We start from the raw sequence: 25,312 nt of genomic DNA, 5'->3' as shown, positions 1-25,312 counted from the left end.
CAACATTTGTCCCAACTGCCCAACCAAGGTCGCTCATGCCACCAGACACATTCGCGGCACATGGCATCACCGGTATCATTGAAAATATTGAGATGACATCTTCTACAGGCGCTGACGAAATCACCAACAAACTCTTAAAAAAGATTCGGCATGTTTCTTCAGTGTATATATCGTTATTGTTCACACAATCACTCTCCACAGGTAGCATACCCAGCGATTGGAAGGTGGGGAAGGTCGTTCCGGTCTTCAAATCAGGTAACAAAGAATCGCCCCTTAATTATCGCCCCATCTCTTTAACAAGTGTGCCATGAAAAATCATGGAACATGTAATCTATACATGCATAATGAACTTTCTTGACTCTATTAATTTCTTTCATCCTTCTCAACACGGCTTCCGTAAGAACCTATCTTGTGAAACACAATTCGCTATTTTTGTCCATGACCTGCACATGGCCCTTGATTCTAATCTTCAAACTGACTCAATCTTCCTAGATTTCGCGAAATCTTTGGATAAGTTTCCTCACAAGCGCTTGCTACTGAAACTTTCTTGGTTAACCTTGCATCATAACGTACTACAGTGTATGAAAGAATTTCTGGCAAACCGTACCCACTTTGTTCACGTTAATAATCAAGCCTCTAGGTCTCTTGCAGCAACATCAGGCATCGCAAGGGTCAGTCCTTGGTCCTCTACTATTTTTAATATATATTAACAACCTACCAACACATGTCTCCTGTTACGTTCGTATCTTTGCCCAAGACTGTGTTATATATCGCACAATCACTAACCCCACTGGTCAACTAACTCTCCAAAGTGATTTAACTTGCGCCCAGGACTGGTGTAACCAATCGCTCATGAAACTAAACCCCGATAAATGCAAACACATGTCATTTCATCGAAAACGTAATCCTCTCCTGTTCTCTCATACAATCTCGCACGTCACGATAGCATTAACACAGTCTTACAAACACTAGGCGTAACGTTGTCTAACGATCTAACCTGGAACACGCATGTCACTAGAGTGATATCATCTGCTAGCAGAAGCCTTGGTTTCCTAAAACATCATCTACTTCTAGCGCCACCAAACCTAAACTATCTTGCATACAAGTCACTCGTACGCTCTAAGCTGGAATATGCCTCTGCCATCTGGAGCCCTAAACAAAAATATCCAACAAACTGTCTAGAATCAGTGCAGAACCATGCCACAAGATTCATTCATTCTGCTATTCATATAATGTCAGTATGTCATCGTCAAAAGCAGAATCCGGCTTAACAACCCTGGCTTGTCGGCGTCGTATCGCTACTATGTACTTATTTCAAAGGTTCTTTTACAGCTCACTTCATCATCCACCCTACATCAGTCCTCCTGCACGGATTTCACTCCGCATTGGTCATCCCCTTCAATTCGCCCGTCCACGTGCTCATACTACCACTTTTGCCTCATCATTATTCCCACGTTCAGCCTCGGACTGCAACGGCCTTCATCACGACATCGCCGCAATCACCTGCCCATCCACGTTTTTGAACTGTATAATTAACATATTTACCAGCGAGCAAAGCTGTAACTAAACATCTTTTCCTTGTGTATTTTATTTCCTTTACTAGCTACCCACCCCATATGTAATGCCCTCGGTCCTGGGCGCCTTTAAGGTAATAAAGTGAAGCGAAGTCTCCATGAGTAGCAGCGAGGTAGTCGGCGATATCCCGAGGGCGCTCCCCAAGCTGTGGACGCGGCACGTTGACGGCGAACCCTCGCATTCCCAAGTCGCGGTATGGGCATCGGCGGTAGATGTGACCGGCTTCTCCGCAGTTATAGCAGAGCGGATGGCGGTCGGTGGCGCGCCATATGTCCGTCTTCCTCGCGTAGCTGCTGTTGCGACGCCTGTTTCTCGAACCTCGACTGGCGTTACCACTGGGGCGACCAGGTAGGGACGAGAAGATTTCTGGGGCGAAACTTGCACTGTTTATTCAATGGTTGGTGACGGATAAGAATAGAATGAATGAATTGTAAAGGTACATTTCGGGGCCCCTTAAATAGGTTCATAAAAATCGGAGGCGGGATCTTGCTCACGTCAACGTCACGTGATATGCGCTGAGCCCATCCGCTGCTTGGCGGCTGCTTCCACTTTCCTAGGCGACGTTGCACTTGCTTGCCTCCGCTAGCGGCAACCCGCGCGTCGGGGATTGTAGGCGGCTGATCCTTGCTTTTAGGTGACGTCGTCCGGGCTTGCCTCCTCTAGTGGCAACCTGCGGGTCCACTATGGGCAGCTCATCCTTTCGTCTAGGCGACGTTGGATCGCGGAAAGGGCGACCTGCAGAGTCGGACAGTTGGCGGAAAGCGTCTCTCCTAGAGTCGCACACTTTGTTAAAAGGGTTCTCTGCTTCGTTGCACACACAAAGGGGCCTGTAAACACTGCGGGGCGCCGGCCAGAGCGGCAACCACTCCAGACAACCATAGCAAATTAGGAATCCATCCCCCGTTTTGGTTTAGCCGGGTCTTTCGAGCATCCTGTTTGCTCGGGGTGTTACACACCAACCGTAACAGCATCTCCGACGGGGGAGAAAGATCCCGACGCGTGGGGACCAGTAACAACTGCGCGCGGGATCGGCGTTTGAGCAGCAGAATTTCCCTCCGGGGTGACGAACCCTTGGTTCGTAGCTGGTTGATTCCTGGGAGTCGTTCATCAGTGCTCGTGGTGCTCTAGTATTTTTTTTTTTTTATTTCAGCGACCGTGATTGACGTTGACGAGGTCAAACGCGATAACTCTTCGAACGAACTGGGACCGATGAGGTAAACTCGATATCATGAACGATCGCAGTGGTACTGCCTGGTCGGTCCGAAAATCTGTCTTTAAATTCAAACACGAGTTCCATCACTTCGGCTCTTTGATTGGGTTTCAACTCCGCCTGCTCTACTAGCTTGTCAATTGTTTCGTGAATGTCTTCTGTGCTCGTTACTGATGTTGACTCCGGAAAGTCGACAGGCATCTCCTCCAGTTGGTTAAGGGACATGTTCACAATGGCCTCCCTCGGCCGATAGTGTTTAAGTAGATTCCTGTGGTACACTTGTGGTGTCCTTCGTTTCCCGGTACGGTGATTACGCAGTTTGTTTCAGATAATTTCTGAATTATGTCAACCGGTTCTTCCCATTGAACCTGTAGTTTGTTTTTCAATGAGGGTTTCAGAATCATTACCTTTTCTCCAACTTCAAAGCGTCGCGTTCGAGCCGTCCTCTCATAATAATGCTTAGCATTGCTCTGTGCCTTGCGCATTTCATGCCTTGCTAATTCTTGAGATGTGTGCATTTGGTCTAACAGCTCTAGTACGTATGCCACAACTGAAGGATCGTCCGCCCGGCCTTCCCAGCCTGCTCGAACAATGCGAAGAGGGGACCGAAGGCAGCAACCGTAAACGAGTTCTGAAGGTGAAAAACCTGCTGGCCCGTGCGGTGCAGATCGAAGTGCGAACATTGCTGCAGGCAAGCAAACCTCCCGATCGGAATGACAAAGGGCTCGCAAAAGCCGTTTTAAAACTGAGTGGGCTTACTCTACCGCGTTTAACGGGGGGTAGTACACTGAGCTATGAATGATTATAATACCGCACGCGTCCAGAAACGTTGAGGTCAGTGCGCTCGTAAAGACGGATTTTTGATCTGACTGGATTTCTGCCGGAAACCCTACTCGCGCGAAGATAGACATAAGCGCGTTGACGATGTCCACCCAGCTTAGTTCTTTGAGGGGCACCTCCTCTGGGAATTCCGTTGCGGGGCATAGTACAGTGACAATATGCCGATAGTCAGTCTGCGTTGCAGGAAGTGGTCCCACTGTGTCTATTATGAGCCTACGAAATGGCTCCGTGATAATGGGAACAAGTTTCATTGGCACTTTAGCCTTATCTCCGGGCTTCCCTATGCGTTTACGTGTGTCGCAGCTTCTTACGAATGCTTCCACTTCTCGAAAGCAGCCGGGCCAGTAAAATTCCTGTAGTATGCGGTCCTTTGTTTTACGAATGTTCAGATGCCCTGTCCAAAAGCCCCCGTGCACCAGGTGCAGGAGCTGCTCATGATAAGGATGTGGCACCACGAGTTGGTCGAATTGCACTGCCTTTCGACTGGTAATTTCTATAGAGGACGCCTGCCCTCTTGAGGAACTTTACGTTCTGTTTGGCTACACCTTCTTTCGCGTCTGGGCTTAGGTTCCGCAGGGTGGAATCTTTTTCCAGTTCAATGTACTGGACACTGAAGCCGCCGTCTCGCACCTATTGTCAGTGTATCCATATTTGTTTTCTAACAAATCTGAGAATCAATGTGGCAGAGCTTACATGCAGTAACTTTCTTCTGCATTCTGCCTCGCGACATTTCAGGCTCCGGTGCTTTCCTGATCTCTTCATTAGCTAGTGTACTTTCCGCAATATCCCCTATAACCCCCAATATCCCCTGTTTGGTGCTGGTTGATGAATCCTTCGTCAAACCTGTTTCCACCACCACTTGACATTCGTACACTGCCTTGGCCGCGAGCTATATTGCCTTGGAACGAGTTAAGGCTTGTCCTATCTCCTAAATACTCCCGATTCCCCTGCGTCGCCGCAAACCCTCAGATTTGTTAGAAAACAAATATGGATACACTGACGGGAGAGGTGCGAGACGGCGGCTTCAGTGTCCAGTACTTCAAAAGGGCCTTCGGTAAGAACCTTTGCCACAGAGAGACCAACACTGGAGGCCCTACGGCTTGCTTTATCCAAGCACATTCTCCCGTGAACTGGCCTTCCTCCATGTATGACGGGTGCGCCACGTCGCATAGCACCCGACATGGTTTCCCGTTTACCACGAGGTCTCGAATTTCTGGTTCCAGCAATTTCAGATTTTCCTCGTTACTAGTTAGTGACTTCAGCACTAGTTTGGGCTTTTTGCACCGCAGCGAGATATGCGCCCTTTGCTGGCAGTTATAGCAAACCAGTAGTTTCTTTGCCTCGAAAGCTTTTTTTTTTTTGCCTTTTGCCCTCTGTTCGGGTGACTCATCCTTTCCCTTGCTGTTCTCGTCACTAATTTTCACCGAATCTGACCTTTCCTTGGATTTACACTGACTAGACTTTGACCATCGCTCTAGCTTGCCCGGTCTGTATTTATTCATGTCCTTTTTAGGAGCTTCGTTGCCTTCGAACGCACGGCGAGTTACCTACTCCTAAGCGAGATCAGCCGCTCTCGTGACAGTGTCCACGCTTGGCCTATCCTGAACCCAATACTTGATGTTTTCTGGCAGCCGGCGATAGAACTGTTCTAATGCAACAACTGCATTGTCTTTTGGACGTCGTCGAGTGCCCCCTCATCTCTGAGCCATTCTTTCAGGTTTACCTCCAAGGTGTATGCAAAATCTGAGTATGACTCGCTTTTGGCCTCCTGGACCTCCCTGAATTTTTGCCTGAATGCTTCTGCTGATAATCCATACTTTTCAATCAGATTCGCTTTGACTTTATCAAAGTGCTCTGCTTCTTCTTTCCCATGCGGGCAATGATATGAGCTACCTCACGTGGCAGCAACGTGAGAAAGTGTTGCGGCCACGTGTTTCTCGCGAATTTTGCCTTCTCACACGCGCGCTCGAACTGTGCCATAAAAAGACCTATGTCCCCTCGCACTGCGTAGGATGCCATCGAGTCTGTCATTCTGCGCTCGCTTCATCGTGCCTTTGTGCTGGGCCTGGAATTTTGAGCCTTCAGAAATTATATATCTAGGCGCGTCATTTCGAGTGCGTCGCTTGCTGCTCGCTCTTCTTTTTTGTTCTAGGCGCTTACGCTCTTCTTTTTCCTCTAGGTGGTTACGCTCTTCCTCCTTATCTGCAATGCTCTCTAGGCATTCCTTCAGTTCATCGTCGTCTGCCCCGATCGCGTCGATCGCCTCAATGATCTCCGGCGTTCTCTTTGATTCGGCAATTTGGAGGCCCAACTCTCTGGCCAAGCTAAACAATTCCGGTTTCTTTAGTACCTTCAAGTTCGTGGCTGCCCTTAGTGCTGCTAATGCTTCGCTCTATAACAACCTCGACGTACTGAAAACTTCCGTCAACAGTTAAAGAAAAAAATACTGCTTTGTATTTCCCCCGAAAATACGTAAAGCCAAGTGTAGAAAAGCCACGCACTCATCTTCCGAACATTGTCACCAGGACGAAAAGGAGACGACCTTTTAGATATCGTGCAGAGTTGGGTTCACCCGGGTAGCGTATGCCTCCGCTCTCAACCAGTTGTTGAGACGCTTGTTTCTCGAACCTCGACCGGCGTTACTATTGGGTAGCGTCGCGTTGTCGGCGGGCAGCAGGCGTCCGGTAGACGATGGCGACAAGGCAGGGACGAGACGATTTCTAGTGCGAGACTTGCGCTGTTTATTGAATGGTTGGTGAAGGATAAGAAGAAAATGAATGAATTGAAAAAGTACATTGCGGACCTCTTAAATCGGGGGCGGGATCTTGCTCACGTCTAAGTCACGTGACATGCACTGAACCCCTTCACTGCTTGGCGGCTGCTCCGACTTTCTTAGGCGACGTTGCACTTGCTTGCCTCCGCTGCCGCCAACCCATGGGTCGGGGATTGTGGGCGGCTGATCCTTTCTTCTAGGCGACGTTACCCCGGCTTGCCTCCTCTGGCGTCAACCCACGAGTCCGGGATGGGCGGCTGATCCTTTCTTCTAGGCGACGTTGGTTCGCGGAAAGGGCCTCCCCTAGAGTCGGACAGTTCGCGGGAAGGGTCTCTCCTAGAGTCGCATACTTTGCGAAAACGTTTCTCCCCTTGGTCGCACACATCTGCCTGTAAACACTGTGAGGCGCCCGCCAGACCGGCAACCACTCGGGACAACCATAGCAAATTATGAATCCATCTTCCATTTCGGGTTGAGCAGGGTGTTTCGGGCATCCATTTTGCTCAGGGCGTTACACGCCACCCGTAACACTGCACTGGGCGATGGGTGGGCGCGCTGGCGGAGGCGGCGGTGGAAGACGGAATTGCTTTGTTACAGGGCACTGGTGCGGTCGCGGGTGGGGACCTCGACGGTTGGCGATGGGGTTGTAGGTCATCGCTTCTGGCTGGGTGGCTGGGGCTGCGGTTGCACCTCAGGAACTGCAGGCGATCGCTGAGCCTCTTCTTTGACGATGTCGGCGATTGATGCCATCTGAAGCTGCGACCTTGGGAAGAGCTTCTGCACTTCGTCGCGAACGACCGCTTTGATGGTCTCTCGCAGGTCGTCCCTCATCATCATCACCATCATCAGCCTGGTTATGCCCACTGCAGGGCAAAGGCCTCTCCCATACTTCTCCAACTACCCCGGTCATGTACTAATTGTGGCCATGTTGTCCCTGCAAACGTCTTAATGTCATCCGCCCACCTAACTTTCTGCCGCCCCCTGCTACGCTTCCCTTCCCTTGGAATCGAGTCCGTAGCTCTTAGTGACCATCGGTTATCTTCCCTCCTCATTACATGTCCGGCCCATGCCCATTTCTTTTTCTTGATTGAAACTAAGATATTAACTCGCGTTTGGTCCCTCACCCAATCGGTCGTCCCTGCGAGTGCTTGAATGTCGCTTTGGTTTACGGTCAGCAGTTGGCGATTATATTGCCTTGTCCGCATATCGAGCGTCTTCTCATTGCGGTGGCGTCGGAAATAAATTTAGGCAACAGTCTTAGGCAGGTTGCGTATCAATCCGGCAAAAGCTCTTGCTTCAAACCGCGCATCAAGAAGCGAACATTTTTCTCTTCCGGCATGTCTGGGTCGGCGTGTCGGAAGAGGCGAGTCATCTCCTCTGTAAAAATCGCGATGTTTTCGTTCGGCAGCTGCATGTGTTTCCAGTACAGCTTGGGCTCTCTCTTTGCGCTGGATGCTCGCGAACGTCTGCAAGAAGCCATTGCGGAACATGTCCCATGTAGTCAGGGTTGACTCCTGGTTCTCAAACCACATCCTGGCGTCGTCCTCTAAGGCGAAGTACACATGCCGGAGCCTGTTGTCGGAGTTCGAGTTGTTGAATGCAGTGACCTTTTCATATGTTTCCAACCACTTATCCGGTTCTTCAAATGAGGGTCCGCGAAAGGTAGACGGCTCCCTGGGCTGTTGCAGCAGGATGAGGGACGCTGCGGCTGCCATTGGGATTGGCTCGGGGACGATCTTCCTGGTCGTACCAGGCAAACGTGCGTGCTCCGGGGGCAATCCTTGCAGCCGGCGGCTACCTCGCTGGTTCTTGGTGACGTTGGTGTTGTCTTCCGCGCTCGGCCTTGGGCAACGGCTTTGTGGCGCGCTGGTACATGAACGCAAAGCACCTCCACCAGATGTTACATAGTACTGACGGCGAAGAAAGCAGCAAAACTGCGAACGAAAAAACTAGCGTTTTAATTGGGCGAACTTGTGCCCTCAAAAACAGGCTAGACTCAAAGCACGGCGACCTCGGCGAACACAGTCGGCGATCGTTGAAAACCTGATCAGCGACTCATGCTTGTCGGCTTTTATACATCAGTCATAGAGAAAGAAATTGAACAAGAGGGGACACCCGGCGAAAACTGGCAACAGGAAACACGTCACACTAGTGTTAATCCCAACCGTTAGTTGACGCGAGCATCGGAAAAAATGAATGTGAAATGAACTTACAGGCGTTTTATTTTTTATATTCTTTCCCGCTAAAACTGAAAAGCTTTGCGTTTAAATGACGTTATACTTGGTGACCTATTTTCCTTGCATTACATAGCACCAAGCTAACGGCACGCTAGTCTCGACAGATGCATGCGTCATGAGCCAGACAGGTCACCCAAGCTAGTGAGGCTGGCTGCGCATGGGAAATTCGCCTGTTCGGCGACCCCTCTCTTTTATATGTATCGTGATTGTTGGGCTCCCGGCGTATTCTTGCGTTCCTTCTACAGTTCGACACGGCAACACTGCGCTATAGCACCAAGGCAAGGTGAGAAATTTTGTTTCACAGTCTGCGACGCACTTCAAGCATACTTCGGGCACAAAACCGAGACTATAGTGACGCAGTTAGCGAAAAACAGCTCCACCGTTCTGGCCCAGTTAATTTGATTTCATGGCTCACACTGGGAGATATTTGTGGCGGTTTCTATAAGTAGCAACATTATTGTAACTTATTTTGGTAGATTTTCGCACGCTTGCGGCTCCCGGCTTTTGGCGCACTTAGCGAAAAGCAGCTTGACCATGGTGACGGTTTCGCGTGTACTAAATCTTCGTGGGACAAATTTGTGACAATTTACCTGACTGCCAAGATTATGGTGACTCCCAAAAGTGGTGACGAAAATGGGGGAACTTGTGAAAGAAAAAAATAGAAGAACGTGATGTAGACGTTTGCCGCAGAGTCCCCACTGCCAAGGATAATGAGTCTAACATTATTGTTCGTTTTGTTCACCGTGCAAAGAAGAATGTCATTCTTGCAAAATCAAAGAAAGCAAGAATTGACACTAAAATGCTCGGATGTGATAAGTACCATCCCGTATTCATGAATGAACACTTGACGAAGGAGTGCAAGCAATTGCTCGGGGCTGCCGTTAGGAGGAAAATAGTTGTGAATTAGAAATTTGTGTGGACAGCTGGTGGCAACATTTTCGCTCGACGAAATGAAACATCACTGGTCCTTCGTTTAAACTGTTTACACGACGTTGATAAAATGGTCGAATGAATGCCTCTTTCCTCCATGAGTAAAAGGGCGTGCACGAAAACCACCACACATCGCTAGCCCAGGGTATAGCCTTTGTGTGCATCATGATTATGATTCCTTTTTTCCTTCCGTTTCTAATTTAAATCTTAATAAATTTATGTGAATTATGCAATTAAACGTACTGAGTTTTAAAAACAAACACGATAAACTACCTGAATTGCTCGGAATATTGAAGTATAAATTCGATATGTTGCTTTTCACAAAGACATGGCTAACACAGTGTGAAAATCCACCCCAATTTGATGATTACATATACCAAGGCATTAACACGAACTAGTGTGCGCGGTGGCACCGTCGCTATATATCTTCGGTAATATCACCAGTACGAGGTCATTTCAAATCTTACCATTACTAATGAGCATGTGAAATGTCTTACTGTATATTTGAAATCGTTTTACGTATCTCTAGTATATAGGACTCGTTGTGGTAATAAGAAACCATTTTTCGAATTCATAGATGAACTACTAGATTACTTAAATAACACTGGTCCAAAGTTTCGTATAATGGGTGACCTGAACGTTAACATGTTAGGAAATGACACTAATGCACGAGAACTTAAAAACATAATAAATGCTTATGCCTGTGAAAATCTTATAAATTTAGCCACTCGTATTATGGCGAATAGAGCGACGTTGTTAGATGTAGCCATCATGAACGCGCCTTGTCCAAATGTTTTGGCTGGTTCTTTATCACTACTTTAGTGATCATCTACCGACGTTTTGTTTCTTACCGATGACGAAAAATAAAAGTATAAAAATAGGTGTGAGTTCCTATGGCGATTTCAGTCGAAATTATTTAGCCATTTTCCGCTCTCTCATTGAGAAGTCGAACTGGGAACCGAGAATAATGCTATGTAAATCAAGCATAAAACATTTTTGTGCCATTTTAATGCGCTGCTACGAGCTGGCGTTTCCTATAAAGATTAGAAATGTGCAAAGTTCCAAGAATGAGATAAGGAAGCCGCGGATCACACGCCTACTTTAAAATAAGATTGCGGTCAAAAACCATGTGTATCATTCTTTTGTTAAGACACTTGATCTGGAAAAATCTTCAGGGTTTAAAAAATATCGCAAGAAGCTTAATGCATCAGTTAAGTATGCGAAAATTCAGTACTATGAGAATTTATTCTCTCGTATATGATATGATAAAAGAACATTTTTGAAGACACTTAAGAATCTCGCTCAAGGAAAGAATGTTGCCACGCCAATACCTATATCTCCTACTCAAGGTATCGTAAAGTACGAGCAAGGTGCTACTTCACTGAACTGTCAATTTATTCGTAGCAGAGAGTACACAGCTGCTGGTCACAAAGAACACAGAAGTTCGTATGCCCATAAAAAGCACTTCTATTATTTCCATTTTATTGTCGCGAACTACGGAGTAGGAAGTGACAGATATTAAACGCAATCTAAAAAATTACGCTGCTGCAGCATACGATGATAACAAACCCATTGCCATGAAACACGTAGTGGACATAATTTCCAGCCCTCTAGCTCACCTTGCTAATTGTGTGCTCGAATGTGGCGTTTTCCAGGAAGCACCCAAGCTAGCTAGAGTGTGTCCAGCCCACAAGGGGGGCACAGATTACACTTTTAACAAGTAGCGACCCATATCTGCACTACCAGTAATGTCTAAAAAATTTTAGACACTCATAAACGTCCGCCTTGAGAAACTTGTATGAAAATACCATATTATGTCTGACGCGTAATATGTATTTAGAAAGGAAAGATTCTTTGAAGATGCATTACTCTCTATTAAACATGAAATAATAAATGCCATTGAACAAACATTATACACCGTGGTTCTCCTTTAAGATCTGAGAAAAGCTTTCGATTCTGTAAACCCTGCCATTTTGTTGACCAAGATTTATCATTATGGACTAAGAGGGTCAGCAAATCACTTTATTCGCAGCTATTTACAAGACAGGTATTAGTACGTATCACTTAACAACAGTAAATCTCCGAAATTAAAGATACTACAAGGCGTCCCACAAGGCTTTACACTTGGATCTTTGTTATTTAGCCCAATACACCAATGATCTTTCTTACATACCAAATGCTCAAAAGTTAATTATGTATGCTGATGACACAAATGTGTTTTTCGCAGACTAGTCATTGAAATACGTTGCAGATTTCGATAAATAATTACCTAAATCTTCTGTTTTCATGGTAACACAAGAAAAAATTGCAATTAAATGCCAATGAAACTAAATAAATAATATTTGCACGAATTAGCAAACCGAATAATTTTAGAATATAGAAGAATAGAATTTATTGATAGGAAAGACAGAGAGGTCAACCTGACCTAGTGTGCTCTAGTCTGCTACTCTGCACTGCGGAAGAGGGAAGGGGAGTGAAAGTACTGGGATGGATGATGATGATAAGAGAAGTGGTGAGTGTGTATGTACATAAAGACAGTTGTCTTGCTAGAGCCACTCGTCGAGCTTGGTGTCCTGCAGAAACTTCAACAATACTTTTGTTGCACGCATTGAAATTGCAGTCTCAGGCCATGGGCTGAGGATACCTTCCTCCGACAGTGGTTGCCTGCCAACGCTGGCTAGGAATCTTTCTAACGTCCTTCGCTTCAGCATATATGTGCTGCGCAGTCGCACAGTACGTGTTGCAGTGTTTCGGGCATCTGGCAGTGTTCGCAATCAGGCCAGTTCGATTGGCCGAGGAGATGCGCGTAGCGACGGGTGAAAGCAAGGCCGAGCCTGATCCTGTGTAGCAATGATGTTTTGCTCCGTGTAAGCTTCGGGGGCAAACAGAATTTACCGTCTGGGTCAATCATATGTAGACGTCTGTGAATTTTGTCATATTGGGCTCTGTAAGCCTTTTTAAGGTCCTGCATGAGTGCTTTGATCATTGAGTTGGTGTCAGGTCGCGAGTAGGCAATCCGTACTTCATCAGAGGACAAGACCGATCTTGCTTCACTGTCAGAGAGTTCATTGCCAAAAACACAACAAGATTAATTTTGGGTTAACAATATGGTTTCTGGACGTACAAATAGAACAAGTAGAAGCTGGGCGTTAGGTTAGGTTTCTGGGCGTGAGGTTTAAAGGTGATATGTCCTGGAAAACACATGTGGAAAAACTGTCTGCTGAAGTTACCGAATCACGGGACGTTTTTAGAGAATCAGGGATGTGATTCCACTCCGGCTTAAAAAAGCATTATATTACTCCATCGTTTATTCACCACTTACATATTGTTTACTTGTATGGGGTACAACATATTTACAAAATTATCGACAATTATTACTCTTAAAAAAAGAGCGCTTAGATACTCAGAAAACTACAGGGGTAGGCCTCAAGATTTGAGAAGCCATACTCTATTCATCAAACACACTCTGCTGGAAGCGAAGCAGATATACTGTTATAGGTTATTGAAAGATATAAAAGCTAACAAACTCTATGCATCAAAATCATCTTAATCAATACCTCACTACAGTGAACTCTCACTTGAGTGAACTTCAAGGGACCGAAGGAAATAGTTCATTTAACTGAAAGTTCACTAAACTGAATATTCACTAGACCAACATAAGACATGGCATATAGAGTCAGAAGTTTGAAGTGTAATTCATAGAGCAAAAGACATGGCATCCATAGTGTTAGAAATGTGTGAAATGGAATTTGTACATATCAACAAGTACAAGGTTCAAAACAGTTATAATGCTGCCTTTGTGTGCACGCGCGGAATCGACGAGACTGGAAAGAAAGAGACGACGACCATGCCACGACTAGCCGGTCCGGAAAAAAAAAACATACACCAAGTGGTTTGTGGTGTGACAGATCGCCGCTTTGCTCTGGTGGCGTTGTAAATGCCAGCGATGTTGCTTTGTTCATGGCCTCCGAGATGACATGCTTGCTCGTTTTGTGCGGGCAATCTCGCAGGCCATGCCTCGCTGCCTCGTTGCCCCAGGGGCGCTGTAGCGCCAGCGACGTTACATTGCCGCTGGAGCGGCAGTTTGATGAGGGCGGGCACCGGTTGCGTCTGGAGTGCAGGGCGCAAAACTACGTTAAAAATAAGCCTTGGTCCTCTGAGCGAGTTCGTTAAACTGAAATATTGACTGTTCCGAAATTCGTTTGGGTGAAACATTTTTACATAGAATCCATAAGAAAACTACCGGGGATTTTTTTAAAAGTTCGTTATTCTGAAATATTCGATAAACCGACGTTCGTACAACTGAGGGTTTACTGTATTGCCTACGCAAGGAAACTAGGGTAACTCCAAAGTCTCGAACAATTTATGGCAGACCGCACTTGTATAACCAGGTTCCTCAATTATTAAATGACCTAAATTTGCCTGATGACAGTAAATTATCTGAAATCCATGAAAATGCACAATATAGCACATGAAATGCACTATACGTGGTATCTATATTTTAGCATTTTATTTGTAACACATTGTTACGGTATTTGTTCGTATTAAAATTACAGAATTCATTTATGTTTACCGAGACTAGGGAAACTATATCTACAGTTTAATAGCCAAACTTTATTATTTTTCCATAATCTATGTATTTCTTCTCTATTTCGCGCTGCTAATCTGTTTCCGTTTTATTTGAATGAAAAGTTTACCTCTGTACTGCACAAGCAACAATGATTTGATATGATGTCACCAATGTATTTCATATTATGTACCACAGTGCTAAACGCCAATAGGAGCCGGAGCCATTTGTCAGGCCTTTGTAGCCTTTCGCTTCTATAATAGAAACAAATAAACCTTCACCTTCATTATATTTCGCTACTTTTTGGGATACTTCTGAGGTACGCGCACCGCTTCTGGCGTTGTGCCTCAGTTACTGAAAAGTAGCTCGGCTGTGTGACGCAGTTTCGTGTCTACTGAATCTTACTGGAACAAGTTCGTGACGCATTCTCTCACCCCCAAAATGATTGTAATCAATTTCGTAACTTTTTGGGATACTTTCCAGGCATGCTTGCTGCGCCTGAGGTTGTAAATCAGTTAGCAAAAAAAGCAAGCCGGCCTTGGTGACAGTCAGGTTGGCGTGTGCTTAATTTTAGCGGGACAAGTTGGTGACGCTTTTTACGGCCCTGCGCCAACATATACCTTCTTTCGGTACTCACGCTTATCGAGAACGCGACGAGCGATTGCCAAAAGAGATAACACGGAAGTGTGTTGCTTGCGCCGGCAGGACGAGCGAAAGATAACGCCGAAGAGCTCAAAAACCAAGAACTGGAAAATGCTGTCTTCGGAGCGGCTGAAAACAGGCTTTGCACCCACGAATTTGTCTTGAGTGCGACTAGAAGGCATTCTGCGAGCGTGTAGGGTGGTCTGGCTGAGAACCTGTGTTGTGGCCACTTCTGTGTACCTGGCCTACTATCGCGTCGGCTGAGGCCAACTTGTTTTGGAAACGCGCAGTCACCCGTGTATTCGTGCTGTTAACATTCAGGAAATAATGCCCAGGGAAGGAGGGATGCTTGAAAATCATGTTTTTTTTTCATATTTTATGGCATTGTTTTGGGAGGAGTCTATTTGCTACCAAATGTGTGTAAAAGTGATTTTTTTCTAATGCCGCCTATTCACCACTTGCGCACGTCTCGTCTCTACATGCAGTATTTGTGTTAGGTCTATATACCAAAATTATACATGCTCGCAATCAATTTTTTTTTTCAGTTGATGGAGTCCGGTGGAGCTTCGTACGGCAACTACTGCTGCTGGTGCCAGAACTTTGAATGAATGCACAAAAACCCCGGAACGAGCATTATTATAGAGCAAAATTAACATTTCATTATTTCAGAAGAGGCCTTGCGTTTACTTTATGAAATTGCGCGTGACACAGATTCGGTGGCGGCTTGTAAAAATCGTTCGAAATCATTTTTATTGAATAATAAAACGATTCCGCGCCAAGGCCGCACGTTGTTCAGCAGCAGAAGCGAAAAAAAAATAATGCCTGGCCGATCATCGGAGCCAGCTTTACGTGTACCAGCTGGCGTTCAAAACACAAGCGCCGAAAATCGAAACTGTAAGGTGTTAATATCATCCGTTTGGTTCGCTTCAGTCAATTCGGCCGCTGGGCTCTATGCGAGTGTCCACTCTTGTTAAATTTCTTTCTCTATGCATCAGTCATCGAAAGTTCCAAAGTAATCGCTGGTGCCCGCGTGTCTTCCGGAAAGTTCTACACCATTCGCGTCGCGCATACATGAAATCAGAATACACAAGAGTCGGTGACAACAGACAGCACAAAGAACGATCGATAACATTAGAAAAACTTCCGATACGTGCGGGCGCCTCCCATGCTGGGCGATAACATTTGTTAGGCGGTGAAACGAGGTCACGCGAAAAAGACAAACAAGTACACGTGTCAATATTGGTCATTGTCAGATGTTATAAGTATGTCGTTAGTCTGGTGCATCACAAACGCCACTTGAGCAAAACCAGAACAAGGTGAAAGCAGGAGCCAACGTTTCGACAAGTAGACTTGTCTTCTTCAAGGCGACATTTGCTTTCCTCGCCACAGTACATATAGGTGGGGTTCTTCTAAAGGAGAGCGAGTGTAAGGCGTGTGCCCAGCCCCCGGCCTTGTGCACAGCATTCCTTTATTCTCAATTCGACACGCTAACACACTTTCCCTCGTTGCCGCACCCGCACACCCTCTCTCCTTTAGAAGAACGCCACCTATATATACTGTGGCGAGCAAAGCATATGTCGCCTTGAAAAAGACAAGTCAACTTGTCGAAATGTTGGCTCCTGCTTTCACCTTGTTCTCGTTTTGCTCATCGTCTTGAATTTCCATCTCCCGCCTTCCCCGTGTTTTCCACAAACACCGCTTGTTATACATCCTGAGCCTATGCCGAGTGTGCCGCCCGCACCATCTTGGGTTGTGCCACTGCTCAAGCCAGAATTTGAGGATCATATCTGCAAACGGTGATACTTAGTATTGATGAAATGATGGTGCTCCAGTTGAATGCATATTACTGGATATGCCTATAAGAATAGGCAACAAGGCTTGTTATTGCAAGTTTAACCACATTTCAAGACTAACAAGAAACAGTTCACTGCGGCCTGCATCTAAGCTTACTAAAAGGCATGAACTTGTATTCATTTATCAGGTACGCACTTTTGACAGACTTGACTATTGCTGCAGTTTGAAATCTAGCATTTTACATTCTTGAAGGCATGTAAAGGTTGCAGTTAGGCCGCAGTTATTAGTTTATCAGACCAACTCCTTGTTTCGTGTATGACAGACGACTGGTAACACAGAATTAAGGGAGCGCTTTATTCTGACACTTTATTTCTCCACTAAAAATATTAAAGCGATAAACATATATAAACAGGCAGCAGCAAAATTCACAGATTACGATTGTAACGCGCAGATGAAGGGTGATTTAACTGCTCATGTGACAACTCTGAAGCGCCGACTCATATTAGCAAATGCAAAGGCATGTTCGAAACAGTAAACTATGCAAAACGCCCCTGCTAATGTAATTCGACACAGTAGCCGTTATATTCGATTACGATGCATAACTCGCTGCTTGACAATTAACCGAGTTCGTGCACATAAGCACGCTTTCACATTCGCACAGTGCTCAAAAACTGCAACACGAGACATAAAATCAGACATTGACTTACACCATTTTAATACTTGAGCGAAAACAGCTCAGTCTTATTCAGCCTAAAATATTAATTCCTCACGCATTTTCAGTAAGCTTAAGACAATGCGCAGCATGCACCTGACTACCTGTGGCACTGGCGCTGCACGTAACTTATTTGGTCGGAGATTACCCATGGGCTTAAGACACCGTCAAGCGCGTGGCTTATTATAACGAAAGCTTGCCGCCAGCAAAATGACGCGTTCTATTATGTGACTTCTTAATTCAACAGCGTTCCGTACACAGTAGACTGCGAAACTGAATACATTTGTGGGGACACACTCCGCGCACTCCGACACACTCCGCGTCGTCTTATCATTTGGCGCAGCATAACACAGCTGCACGCTGGACTGAATGGTCCATAAAACATAGCGCCACCGTCACGTCACCCGAGGTATGCGTCACCGACGGTGGCTATAAAAACAGGCTGCCTGGCTGAGAAAGGCCGCCTTCTGCATTCCGCTACTGGGAGGAACGTAGCGTCGGTATCCCCGTCCGCTGCCATCGTTAGTCGAATAAAGAAGCGTTACGTTTTTACGTTGGGATTCGTCCTTCGGCAGACACGACATCCCACATCTGGTGACCCGGACAACGAACAAGAACGCATCGCCATGGACGAACAAGACGCCCTTCAACGACAGCTGGAACTTCTTACAGACAGCTTCACGCGCAGCAAGAGGTGATCCAGAAGCAAGAGCAACAGCTTCAGGAACGGCACGACCAACCCAATGGTTCCGTGCAGCAGCATCTTGCCGGCTCCGCCGAGGACGTCAGAACCCCGGCAGATGGCATACCGCACGCTGCCCCGCACGGCGTCTGGCGTGTAGCTGTCGAGCTTCCGCCGTTTTAGGCCGACCCGCCCGAGGTATGGTTCGCCCAAGTCGAGGCCCAGTTCGCCCTCGCGCAGATCACACAAGAGCGGACCCGCTACGATTATGTCGTCGCCCACCTCGATGCCCGCTACGCCAGCGAGGTCCGAGATATCCTTGCCAACCCACCAACGGCCAACCTTTACGAACACCTCAAGATGCAACTCATTCGCCGCCTGTCACCCTCGGAAGACCAGAAGGTGCGACAACTTCAGTCCGCAGAACTTGCCGAGCGCAAGCCTTCGCAGCTCCTCCGCCACATGCGTGCTCTCGCGGGCAACATGGAAGTCCAGGATTCCTTACTGCGAGCACTTTGGCTTCAACGACTGCCACCGCACGTCCAGGCAATTCTGCAGGCTCAGCTTACGCTACCTCTCGACCAACTCGCCGGGATCGCTGATCGCGTCATCGAGGTCTCTTTGCCGCCGTTGTCGCCCACCGTCCAGGCTGTCGCCGCACCGCGGAACACCATAGAGCTTGCGCGGCGTATCGGCGATATCAACCGACACCTCAGCTTCATTCAACGACGCCTGGATCAACACTTGCCGACGCGCCACTCGCAAAGCCGTGGCCAGAACACTACCCCGTCGCAGCAGCCTGGTGACGACGACCGGTGTTACTACCATAGACGCTTCGGGGACAGAGCACGGCAATGTCGACCACCCTGCTCCGCTAGAAATCGGGGAAACGCCAACGGCAGCTCGTAGCCACGGCTGCGAGCTGCCAACCTGGAGGCCGTCGCATCGTCGTCACCGACCAAACAGCGGTTCCGACATTTGCTGCTACCCGCGAGCCCACCTTCAAGGTCCCTGTCTTTCTACGTCTTTCGAGCTCAGCGCGGTAAACCGGTCCACTATCAAAACTTACGGCTCGCTCCGCCTGCACGTCCAGCTTAAAAATCTACGCCGTGACCTTCATTGGAATTTTGTCATCGCCGACGTCACAGAGCCAGTCATTGGCTCGGACTCTTTGGCGCACTACAACCTCCTTCCGGACTGCCGCCACGACCGTCTCATCGACGCGACAACGAGACATTCTGCGCCAGGACAGCGAACGACTACCCACCAGCCAAGCATCAAAGTACCCAGTGTCGAACATAATTCACCGTACCACGCCATCCTGGCCGAATTTCCCGGTTTTACGCGCCCAAGTAGCTCGCCACGCGACGTGCAGCACACCATCTTGCACTACATCCGGACCACCCCAGGCCCCCTGGTTTTCTGTCGCGCCCGTCGCCTTGCCCCGGACTGCATGCGCATAGCCAAAGCAGAGTTCGAAGCCATGCTGCGGGAGGGAATCGCCCGCCCCTCCGACGGCCCATGGGCCTCGCCACTTCACCTCGTCCCTAAGAAGACTGAAGGCTGGCGGCCCTGTGGGGACTACCGTGCCCTCAACGCCCGCACAATTCCGGACAGGTTCCCTGTTCACCACATACAGGACTTCGCCCATTGCATTTCCGGCTGCCCCGTTTTTTCCGTGCTAGACTTGGTCAAGGCCTACAAGCAGATACCCGTCAATCCGGACGACGTCCCGAAAACTGCAATTATTACTCCTTTCGGCTTGTTCGAGTTTCCCTTCATGAGCTTTGGCCTGAGGAACGCTGGACAAACCTATCAACGCTTCATCGACGAAGTCGTCCGCGGCCTCGACTTCTGCTTCGTCTATCTTGACGACATATTGGTCTTTTCCCGCAACACTGACGAACACCACATGCACCTTCGTCTGCTTTTCCAATGCCTCGATGACCACGGCTCTTTGGGTCAATGTCCCAAAGAGCACGCTCGGCGCTTCAGTCGTCAGATTCCTCGGCCATGAAGTCTCATCAGAGGGAACTCGACCCTTACCTCAAAGCATCTCAGACATGCAAAATTACATTCAACCAACCACCGCCAAAGACCTTCGCCGTTTCCTCGGCATGCTAAACTTTTACAGGCGTTTCTTGCCACACGCAGTCGACTACCAGGCTCCCCTCCATGATGCCTTGGCTGGTCTACGAGGAAACCAACCCGTCACGTGGACACTGGCTTTAACGGAACTTTTCGAAAAATGCAAAGCTGCTCTTTGCACCGCCACACTTCTCTCCCATCCTGTGCCAGACGCTCCCTTGGGGCTCTTCACGGACGCGTCTAGCATCGCCGTAGGCGCCGCCCTTATGTAGCACGTAGACACCTGGCAGCCCTTGGCGCTCTTCTCCAAGAAACTCTCAGCTCGCAAAACGACCCCTTCTGCGGCCAGTCCCACCGACGACACCACGACCCCCGCGCCGTCGAGTTCGCCAGCTTACTACAGAGAACTTCTGGCGATATACGAAGCAGTTCATCACTTTCGCCACATTCTCGAAGCACAACACTGCACTATCTACACCGACCATAAACCTCTGACCTACGCCTTCTCTCAGCGCCGCGACAAACTCCCGCCGGTCCAGCAGAACCAGCTCTCGTTCATCGTCCAGTTTACCACCGACATCCACCATGTAAGCGGGAAGGACAACGAGGTCGCCGACGCGCTTTCACGTGTGGCAGCTATTAGCCCTTCGCAGATAACAGCTGATGTCCTCGCCGAGGCTCAGACTACGGACGCTGAACTGCAGCAGCTTCTTGAGAGCGGGTCCTCGCTACAGCTGCAGCAAGTCCCATACCTGAATCGACAAAGACTATCTACTGCGACATATCAACAACACGAAGCAGGCCTTACGCGCCCTTTTCCCATCGCCGTGGCCTCTTTAACCAGCTACATAATCTCAGCCATCCCGGCATACGCGCCTCTGCGCGCCTCGTGGCTGACCGCTATGTCTGGCCCTCCATGCAGCGGGATTGCCGCACCTGGGCGCGCTCCGGCATTCAATGCCAGCACGCTAAAGTCACCAGGCATGTCACTTCACCACTCGGCGCATTCCCCCAGACCTCTGGTCGGTTTCAACACGTCCACCTTGATATCATAGTGCCCTTGCCTCCAGCTGGACGCTATCGCTACTGACTCACCGCCATAGATCGGTACACTCGATGGCCTGAGGCATGGCCCCTCGAGGGAATCGCTGCGGAAGACGTCGCCTCGGCCTTCTTTGCCGGCTCGATTGCCCTCTTCGGGCCCCCTTGCCGCGTCACCACCGACCAAGGACGACAGTTCCAATCACACCTTTTCCGGCTGCTTGGGCTGACCATCAGGTTTGAACGCTCGCGGACCACCAGCTACCACCCATGCGCGAACGGGATGATCGAACGTTTGCACCGACAGTTCAAAGCAGCCATCATGTGCCACCCGGACTCAACCTGGCCTGAAGCCATCCCAGCCATCACCCTAGGTCTTCGCGCCACTTTCAAGCCCGACATTCAGGCTACAGCCGCAGAGCTCGTCTACGGGGAACCCCTCCGTCTCCCAGGCGAATTTCTCGCTGCACCGCCATCCACCACCGCGACGTCAGATCCCACCGATTTTATCGCCCGGCTCCGACGCACCATCGCTGCCCTCCGCCCGTCACCTGCAGCTCACCCCTGTAAGACCGCCACCTTCGTCTTCAAGGATCTGGCAACGTGCTCGCACACTTTTCTCCGCGAGGACACCGTCCGCCGGCCTTTACAGCCACCTTACGGCGGACCCTACCCAGTTCTCCTTCTCGACGACAAAACCTTCACCCTGCGCATTAAAGGGAACGCCGTCCGAGTCTCTCTCGACCGACTGAAGCCGGCCTACACCGATTCCGCCGAACCAGGGAATACCAGTACACCCACAGACGTCCATCCACGTCCGCCGACATCGCAGCCTGCTTCTGTCACTACACGCAGCGGACGTCGCGTACGCTTCCCAGATTTTTGCAAGCCCTGAGGGCTCTCCACTCCGCGGGGGGGGGGGGGGGGGGGGGTGATGTGGCGACACACTTCGCGCATATTTCTGCGCACCCTCCGCCTTCTTATCATCTGGCCCAGCATAACACAGCTGCACGCTGGACTGCATGGTCGATAAAACATAGCGCCACCGCCACGTCACCCGAGGTATGCGTCACCGACCATGGCTATAAAAACAGGCTGCCTGGCTGAGAAAGGCCGCCTACTACCTTCCGCTACTGGGACGAACGTAGCGTTGGTATGCCCGTCCGCTGCCATCGTTAGTCGAATAAAGAAGCGTTACGTTTTTATGTTGGGGTTCGACCTTCGGCAGACACGACATCCCACACATTCAAACACACAAAACGCACGCTAAGCAGGCTTCGCATAGGCTCGGAATGATGGGCTGCTAAAGCAAGCCATTTCATGCGTCCCCTCGCCTCAGGTCTTCTTGAATATGGAATACGTCTGGCAGCGTTTGCTATTTTCAAAGCTGTTACGCACAGCCGCAAGTGATGAAATCACACGCAGTTATAGCGACTACTGGCCTTTTTCTATTGACATCGCGAGACACGGCGCGCTTACCTGGTCCATTGTCAATTGCATTGGGTAAACGTCGCGACGACTTCCTGGCATGTCATATACGCAGAATATGCACGTAAGTTAGAATTTACTTACCGTGTATGATTTTTGGTAAATCTAATGAATGACGAACGACTGACCTTTTTCGCGGCGACGCGAAATGGCTGACACATGGTCTCCATTGCATGGCCTTCGTTCCTGCTCGCTGGGTGGATCACCTTTCTTTGGTGCTGTGCTGTTCCGCGATGTTGTGCGCGCACGCGTTGAGGCAACTCCGAATGAAAAATTATGCAGATCCCACGCCCTGTTGAAATCTATGCAAGCGAAGCTTTCCGCGCTGGATGCTTTGATTGACGATAATTAGCGGTGATGTTGACGGCTAAAGCCTAATTTCTTTTACGTTTAGGATGACACGACAGTGGTGAGTTGATGTCAAACGATACCTTGCGTGCGCCCCTGCTGTTTGTCTTTGTAGTACCCAGAAGACACAGGGAGATGTGTTTGGTTGAGGCGTCGCTGTGCGCCACATTTTATAACCTCCGAGAGGGTTGAGCGTTGTCATTTTCTCGCATGGCACATCGCATTATGGCAGAAGTATTAAACTTGAAATGGATGATGGGGCTGTACGTGTCCAAACCACACTCGGATTATGAGGCAAGCCGTAGTGGCGGACTACGGGTTCATTTTGACACCGTGATGTTCTTTAACATGTCCGAAAATCTAAGTGCACGTGCCTTTTCTATTTCGCCCCCGTCGAAAGGCGGCTGCCGCGGTTGGGATCAAATACACGACCTCTAGCAATGCCACAACCGTGAAGCTAACGCCGTGGGCACAGAAATGTTGATTTGGTGGTCGGTCGCTTCCGAAGTGCCACCTGGACCTTGCGGTTTGCTTTAATTTATTTATTTCATTACCTTCAATGGCCGAAGGCGTTATAGAAGGGAGTGGGGAAGAATGCATAATTGTTGTAATTGTTGGCGGCTAATATGTACTATAATAATTGTCGACAGCGAATTTAAATGCAGAAACACTTGCAATGGCGACGACGGAGGCGGAGGTGGTTCTATTCTCTCGATGTCTATGGCAAGAAGGAATCGGAAAATAAGATAGTATGTCAAAAAGGGATTTCAACTTTATGACGGTAATTAGTACGACAAGACAAATAAGATGGTTCATTAGGAAGTTCATCTTTCAGTTGTGGATGATGAAAAATCTTATGAAATAAGGATAAACGAAAGACTTTTCTGCGCAGAAAAAGGTTAGCAAGCTTCAAAGTGTGTTTCATGGACGATAAACTTCAAAGGCGGGAAGAATTTACAAGAATAAAACAATCACTACGGTTTCCTAGTGATTCTAATTGATTATTAATAAATTCTTTACTGAGATTTCACAAAGCGCATGCATATTCAACCTTAGACCTTACAAATGTTTTGTATAGTGTTAATTTAAGAAAAGATGGTACCCTTGAAATGTTGCGGCGTAAGAACCCTAATGTGCTATTAGCATTGTTAACGACGTAGTTAACATGGGTTTGCCATGAAAGGTTAGCAGTCAGGTGAACACCTAGTTATACGTGGTCACCTCGTCTAGTACAGAGCCATCAATGTTATGAGAAGGGTTATGAGTAGAATCTTTCCGGCAGATTCTTATTACGTTACACTTTTTAACGTTCAAATGCATTTGCCATGCGTTGCACAAGTTATAGCGTCGATGTCCGACTGAAGTGCTGCGAGATCAGTGTCAGATGATATTATGCGATAAATTACGCAGCTATCAGCGTATAGCCTGATGGATGATTGAACTACATTAGCCAGGTCGTTAATGTAGACGTTAATGCGGCTCTGCTGCTGCACGGCCTACGTAAGTTGCCTGCTTGACATATTTGCATGGTTTTATTTGTCACAAATAGCAGCAACGTACTGTACCGTACCTTGAACTTAAAACTTATCCTGCTTCCCCGCAAGCACTGTCGTATAGACCGTTTTTTCGTAGGCGCCGCCATATTGTGAACGCAGTGGCGCCGCCTATGAGCAGCGCCAAACTGGTTTGGCTGAAAGCGGTCTTTTGCATGGCAGGTATACGCTCTGCGGTAGGTTCTGGCGTTTGTTTTCGCAGTCGCGCGGTCTGTTTAGTATGACGTGCGTCTTCTACGTATTAAACGGTTCTGTGAGACGTGCTGAAGTGGTTTAAGGCGTCATGGCCGGAATTTTTGCTGGCGTTGGGGTGGACGGAACACGCTGCGCGATGTCCGCGCACATATTTGAGCCTACGATCAGCCTCGGAGATCAGTTGTGTATTTCTGAATGTTTCAATCACTAATGTAACCTTATTGCAGTATTATCCTCTATTTCTAAGCTGCGGTTTAGAAGCCATGAAACATAATCGACGGTCGTAACAGTGTGGGTACCATCCTGCTACGATAGGAGCTGTGATGTTATACTATGACAAGCGTTCAAACCGTTCGCTGCAGGTTACATTGCGGGACTACTTGGTTCGATAGATGAGGTTTCCGCCCCTGAATAAAAGAGTCTTGGCAAGTAATAGCAGCATGCCTTACGGTCTGAACAAAGCTTGTGCAGCAAAGGGGCTGTTTACGAACTACACGAGCGCCCTAAGCAGTGGTAGGTGCTGGATTACAGATATCTTCGTTCTATATACCGCATGGTCCAAGCATACGGCATCAGCGGTTATGTATTCATAAACGCTATGCGGCGTGACTATGCGAGGTAGTATTGCGGCGTTAGC

General features: G+C 48.3%; 2 protein-coding genes across 2 annotated transcripts; both read left to right on the top strand.

Annotated features, from left to right (window-relative positions):
- The first annotated feature begins 3,326 nt into the window (after positions 1-3,326).
- LOC140213357 (uncharacterized) lies at positions 3,327-21,105 on the top strand. The gene is made up of 5 exons (XM_072284607.1): positions 3,327-3,476; positions 17,969-18,064; positions 18,146-18,764; positions 19,111-19,959; positions 20,372-21,105. The coding sequence occupies exons 1-5, from the start codon at positions 3,327-3,329 to the stop codon at positions 21,103-21,105; spliced, it is 2,448 nt and encodes an 815-aa protein (XP_072140708.1).
- A 308-nt stretch (positions 21,106-21,413) lies between these two features.
- On the top strand, positions 21,414-21,986 carry LOC126529594 (uncharacterized). The gene has a single exon (XM_050177112.1). It carries the CDS (start codon positions 21,414-21,416, stop codon positions 21,984-21,986), a length of 573 nt encoding a protein of 190 aa, XP_050033069.1.
- The last annotated feature ends 3,326 nt before the right edge of the window (positions 21,987-25,312 follow it).

Source organism: Dermacentor andersoni, chromosome 9 (assembly GCF_023375885.2).
Source record: "Dermacentor andersoni chromosome 9, qqDerAnde1_hic_scaffold, whole genome shotgun sequence".
NCBI lineage: Eukaryota > Metazoa > Arthropoda > Arachnida > Ixodida > Ixodidae > Dermacentor > Dermacentor andersoni.
Note: the sequence above shows the minus strand (reverse complement) of the source record. Positions and strands in the feature narration are given on the sequence as shown.

Coding starts and splice junctions, on each gene's coding strand:
- LOC126529594 (XM_050177112.1), top strand. CDS start 21,414: ATGTGCCACCCGGACTCAACCTGGCCTGAAGCCATCCCAGCCATCACC.
- LOC140213357 (XM_072284607.1), top strand. CDS start 3,327: ATGCCACAACTGAAGGATCGTCCGCCCGGCCTTCCCAGCCTGCTCGAA. Junction 3,477..17,968: donor AAGTGCGAACATTGCTGCAG/GCAAGCAAACCT, acceptor CTTCACGCGCAG/CAAGAGGTGATCCAGAAGCA. Junction 18,065..18,145: donor TTGCCGGCTCCGCCGAGGAC/GTCAGAACCCCG, acceptor CCGCCGTTTTAG/GCCGACCCGCCCGAGGTATG.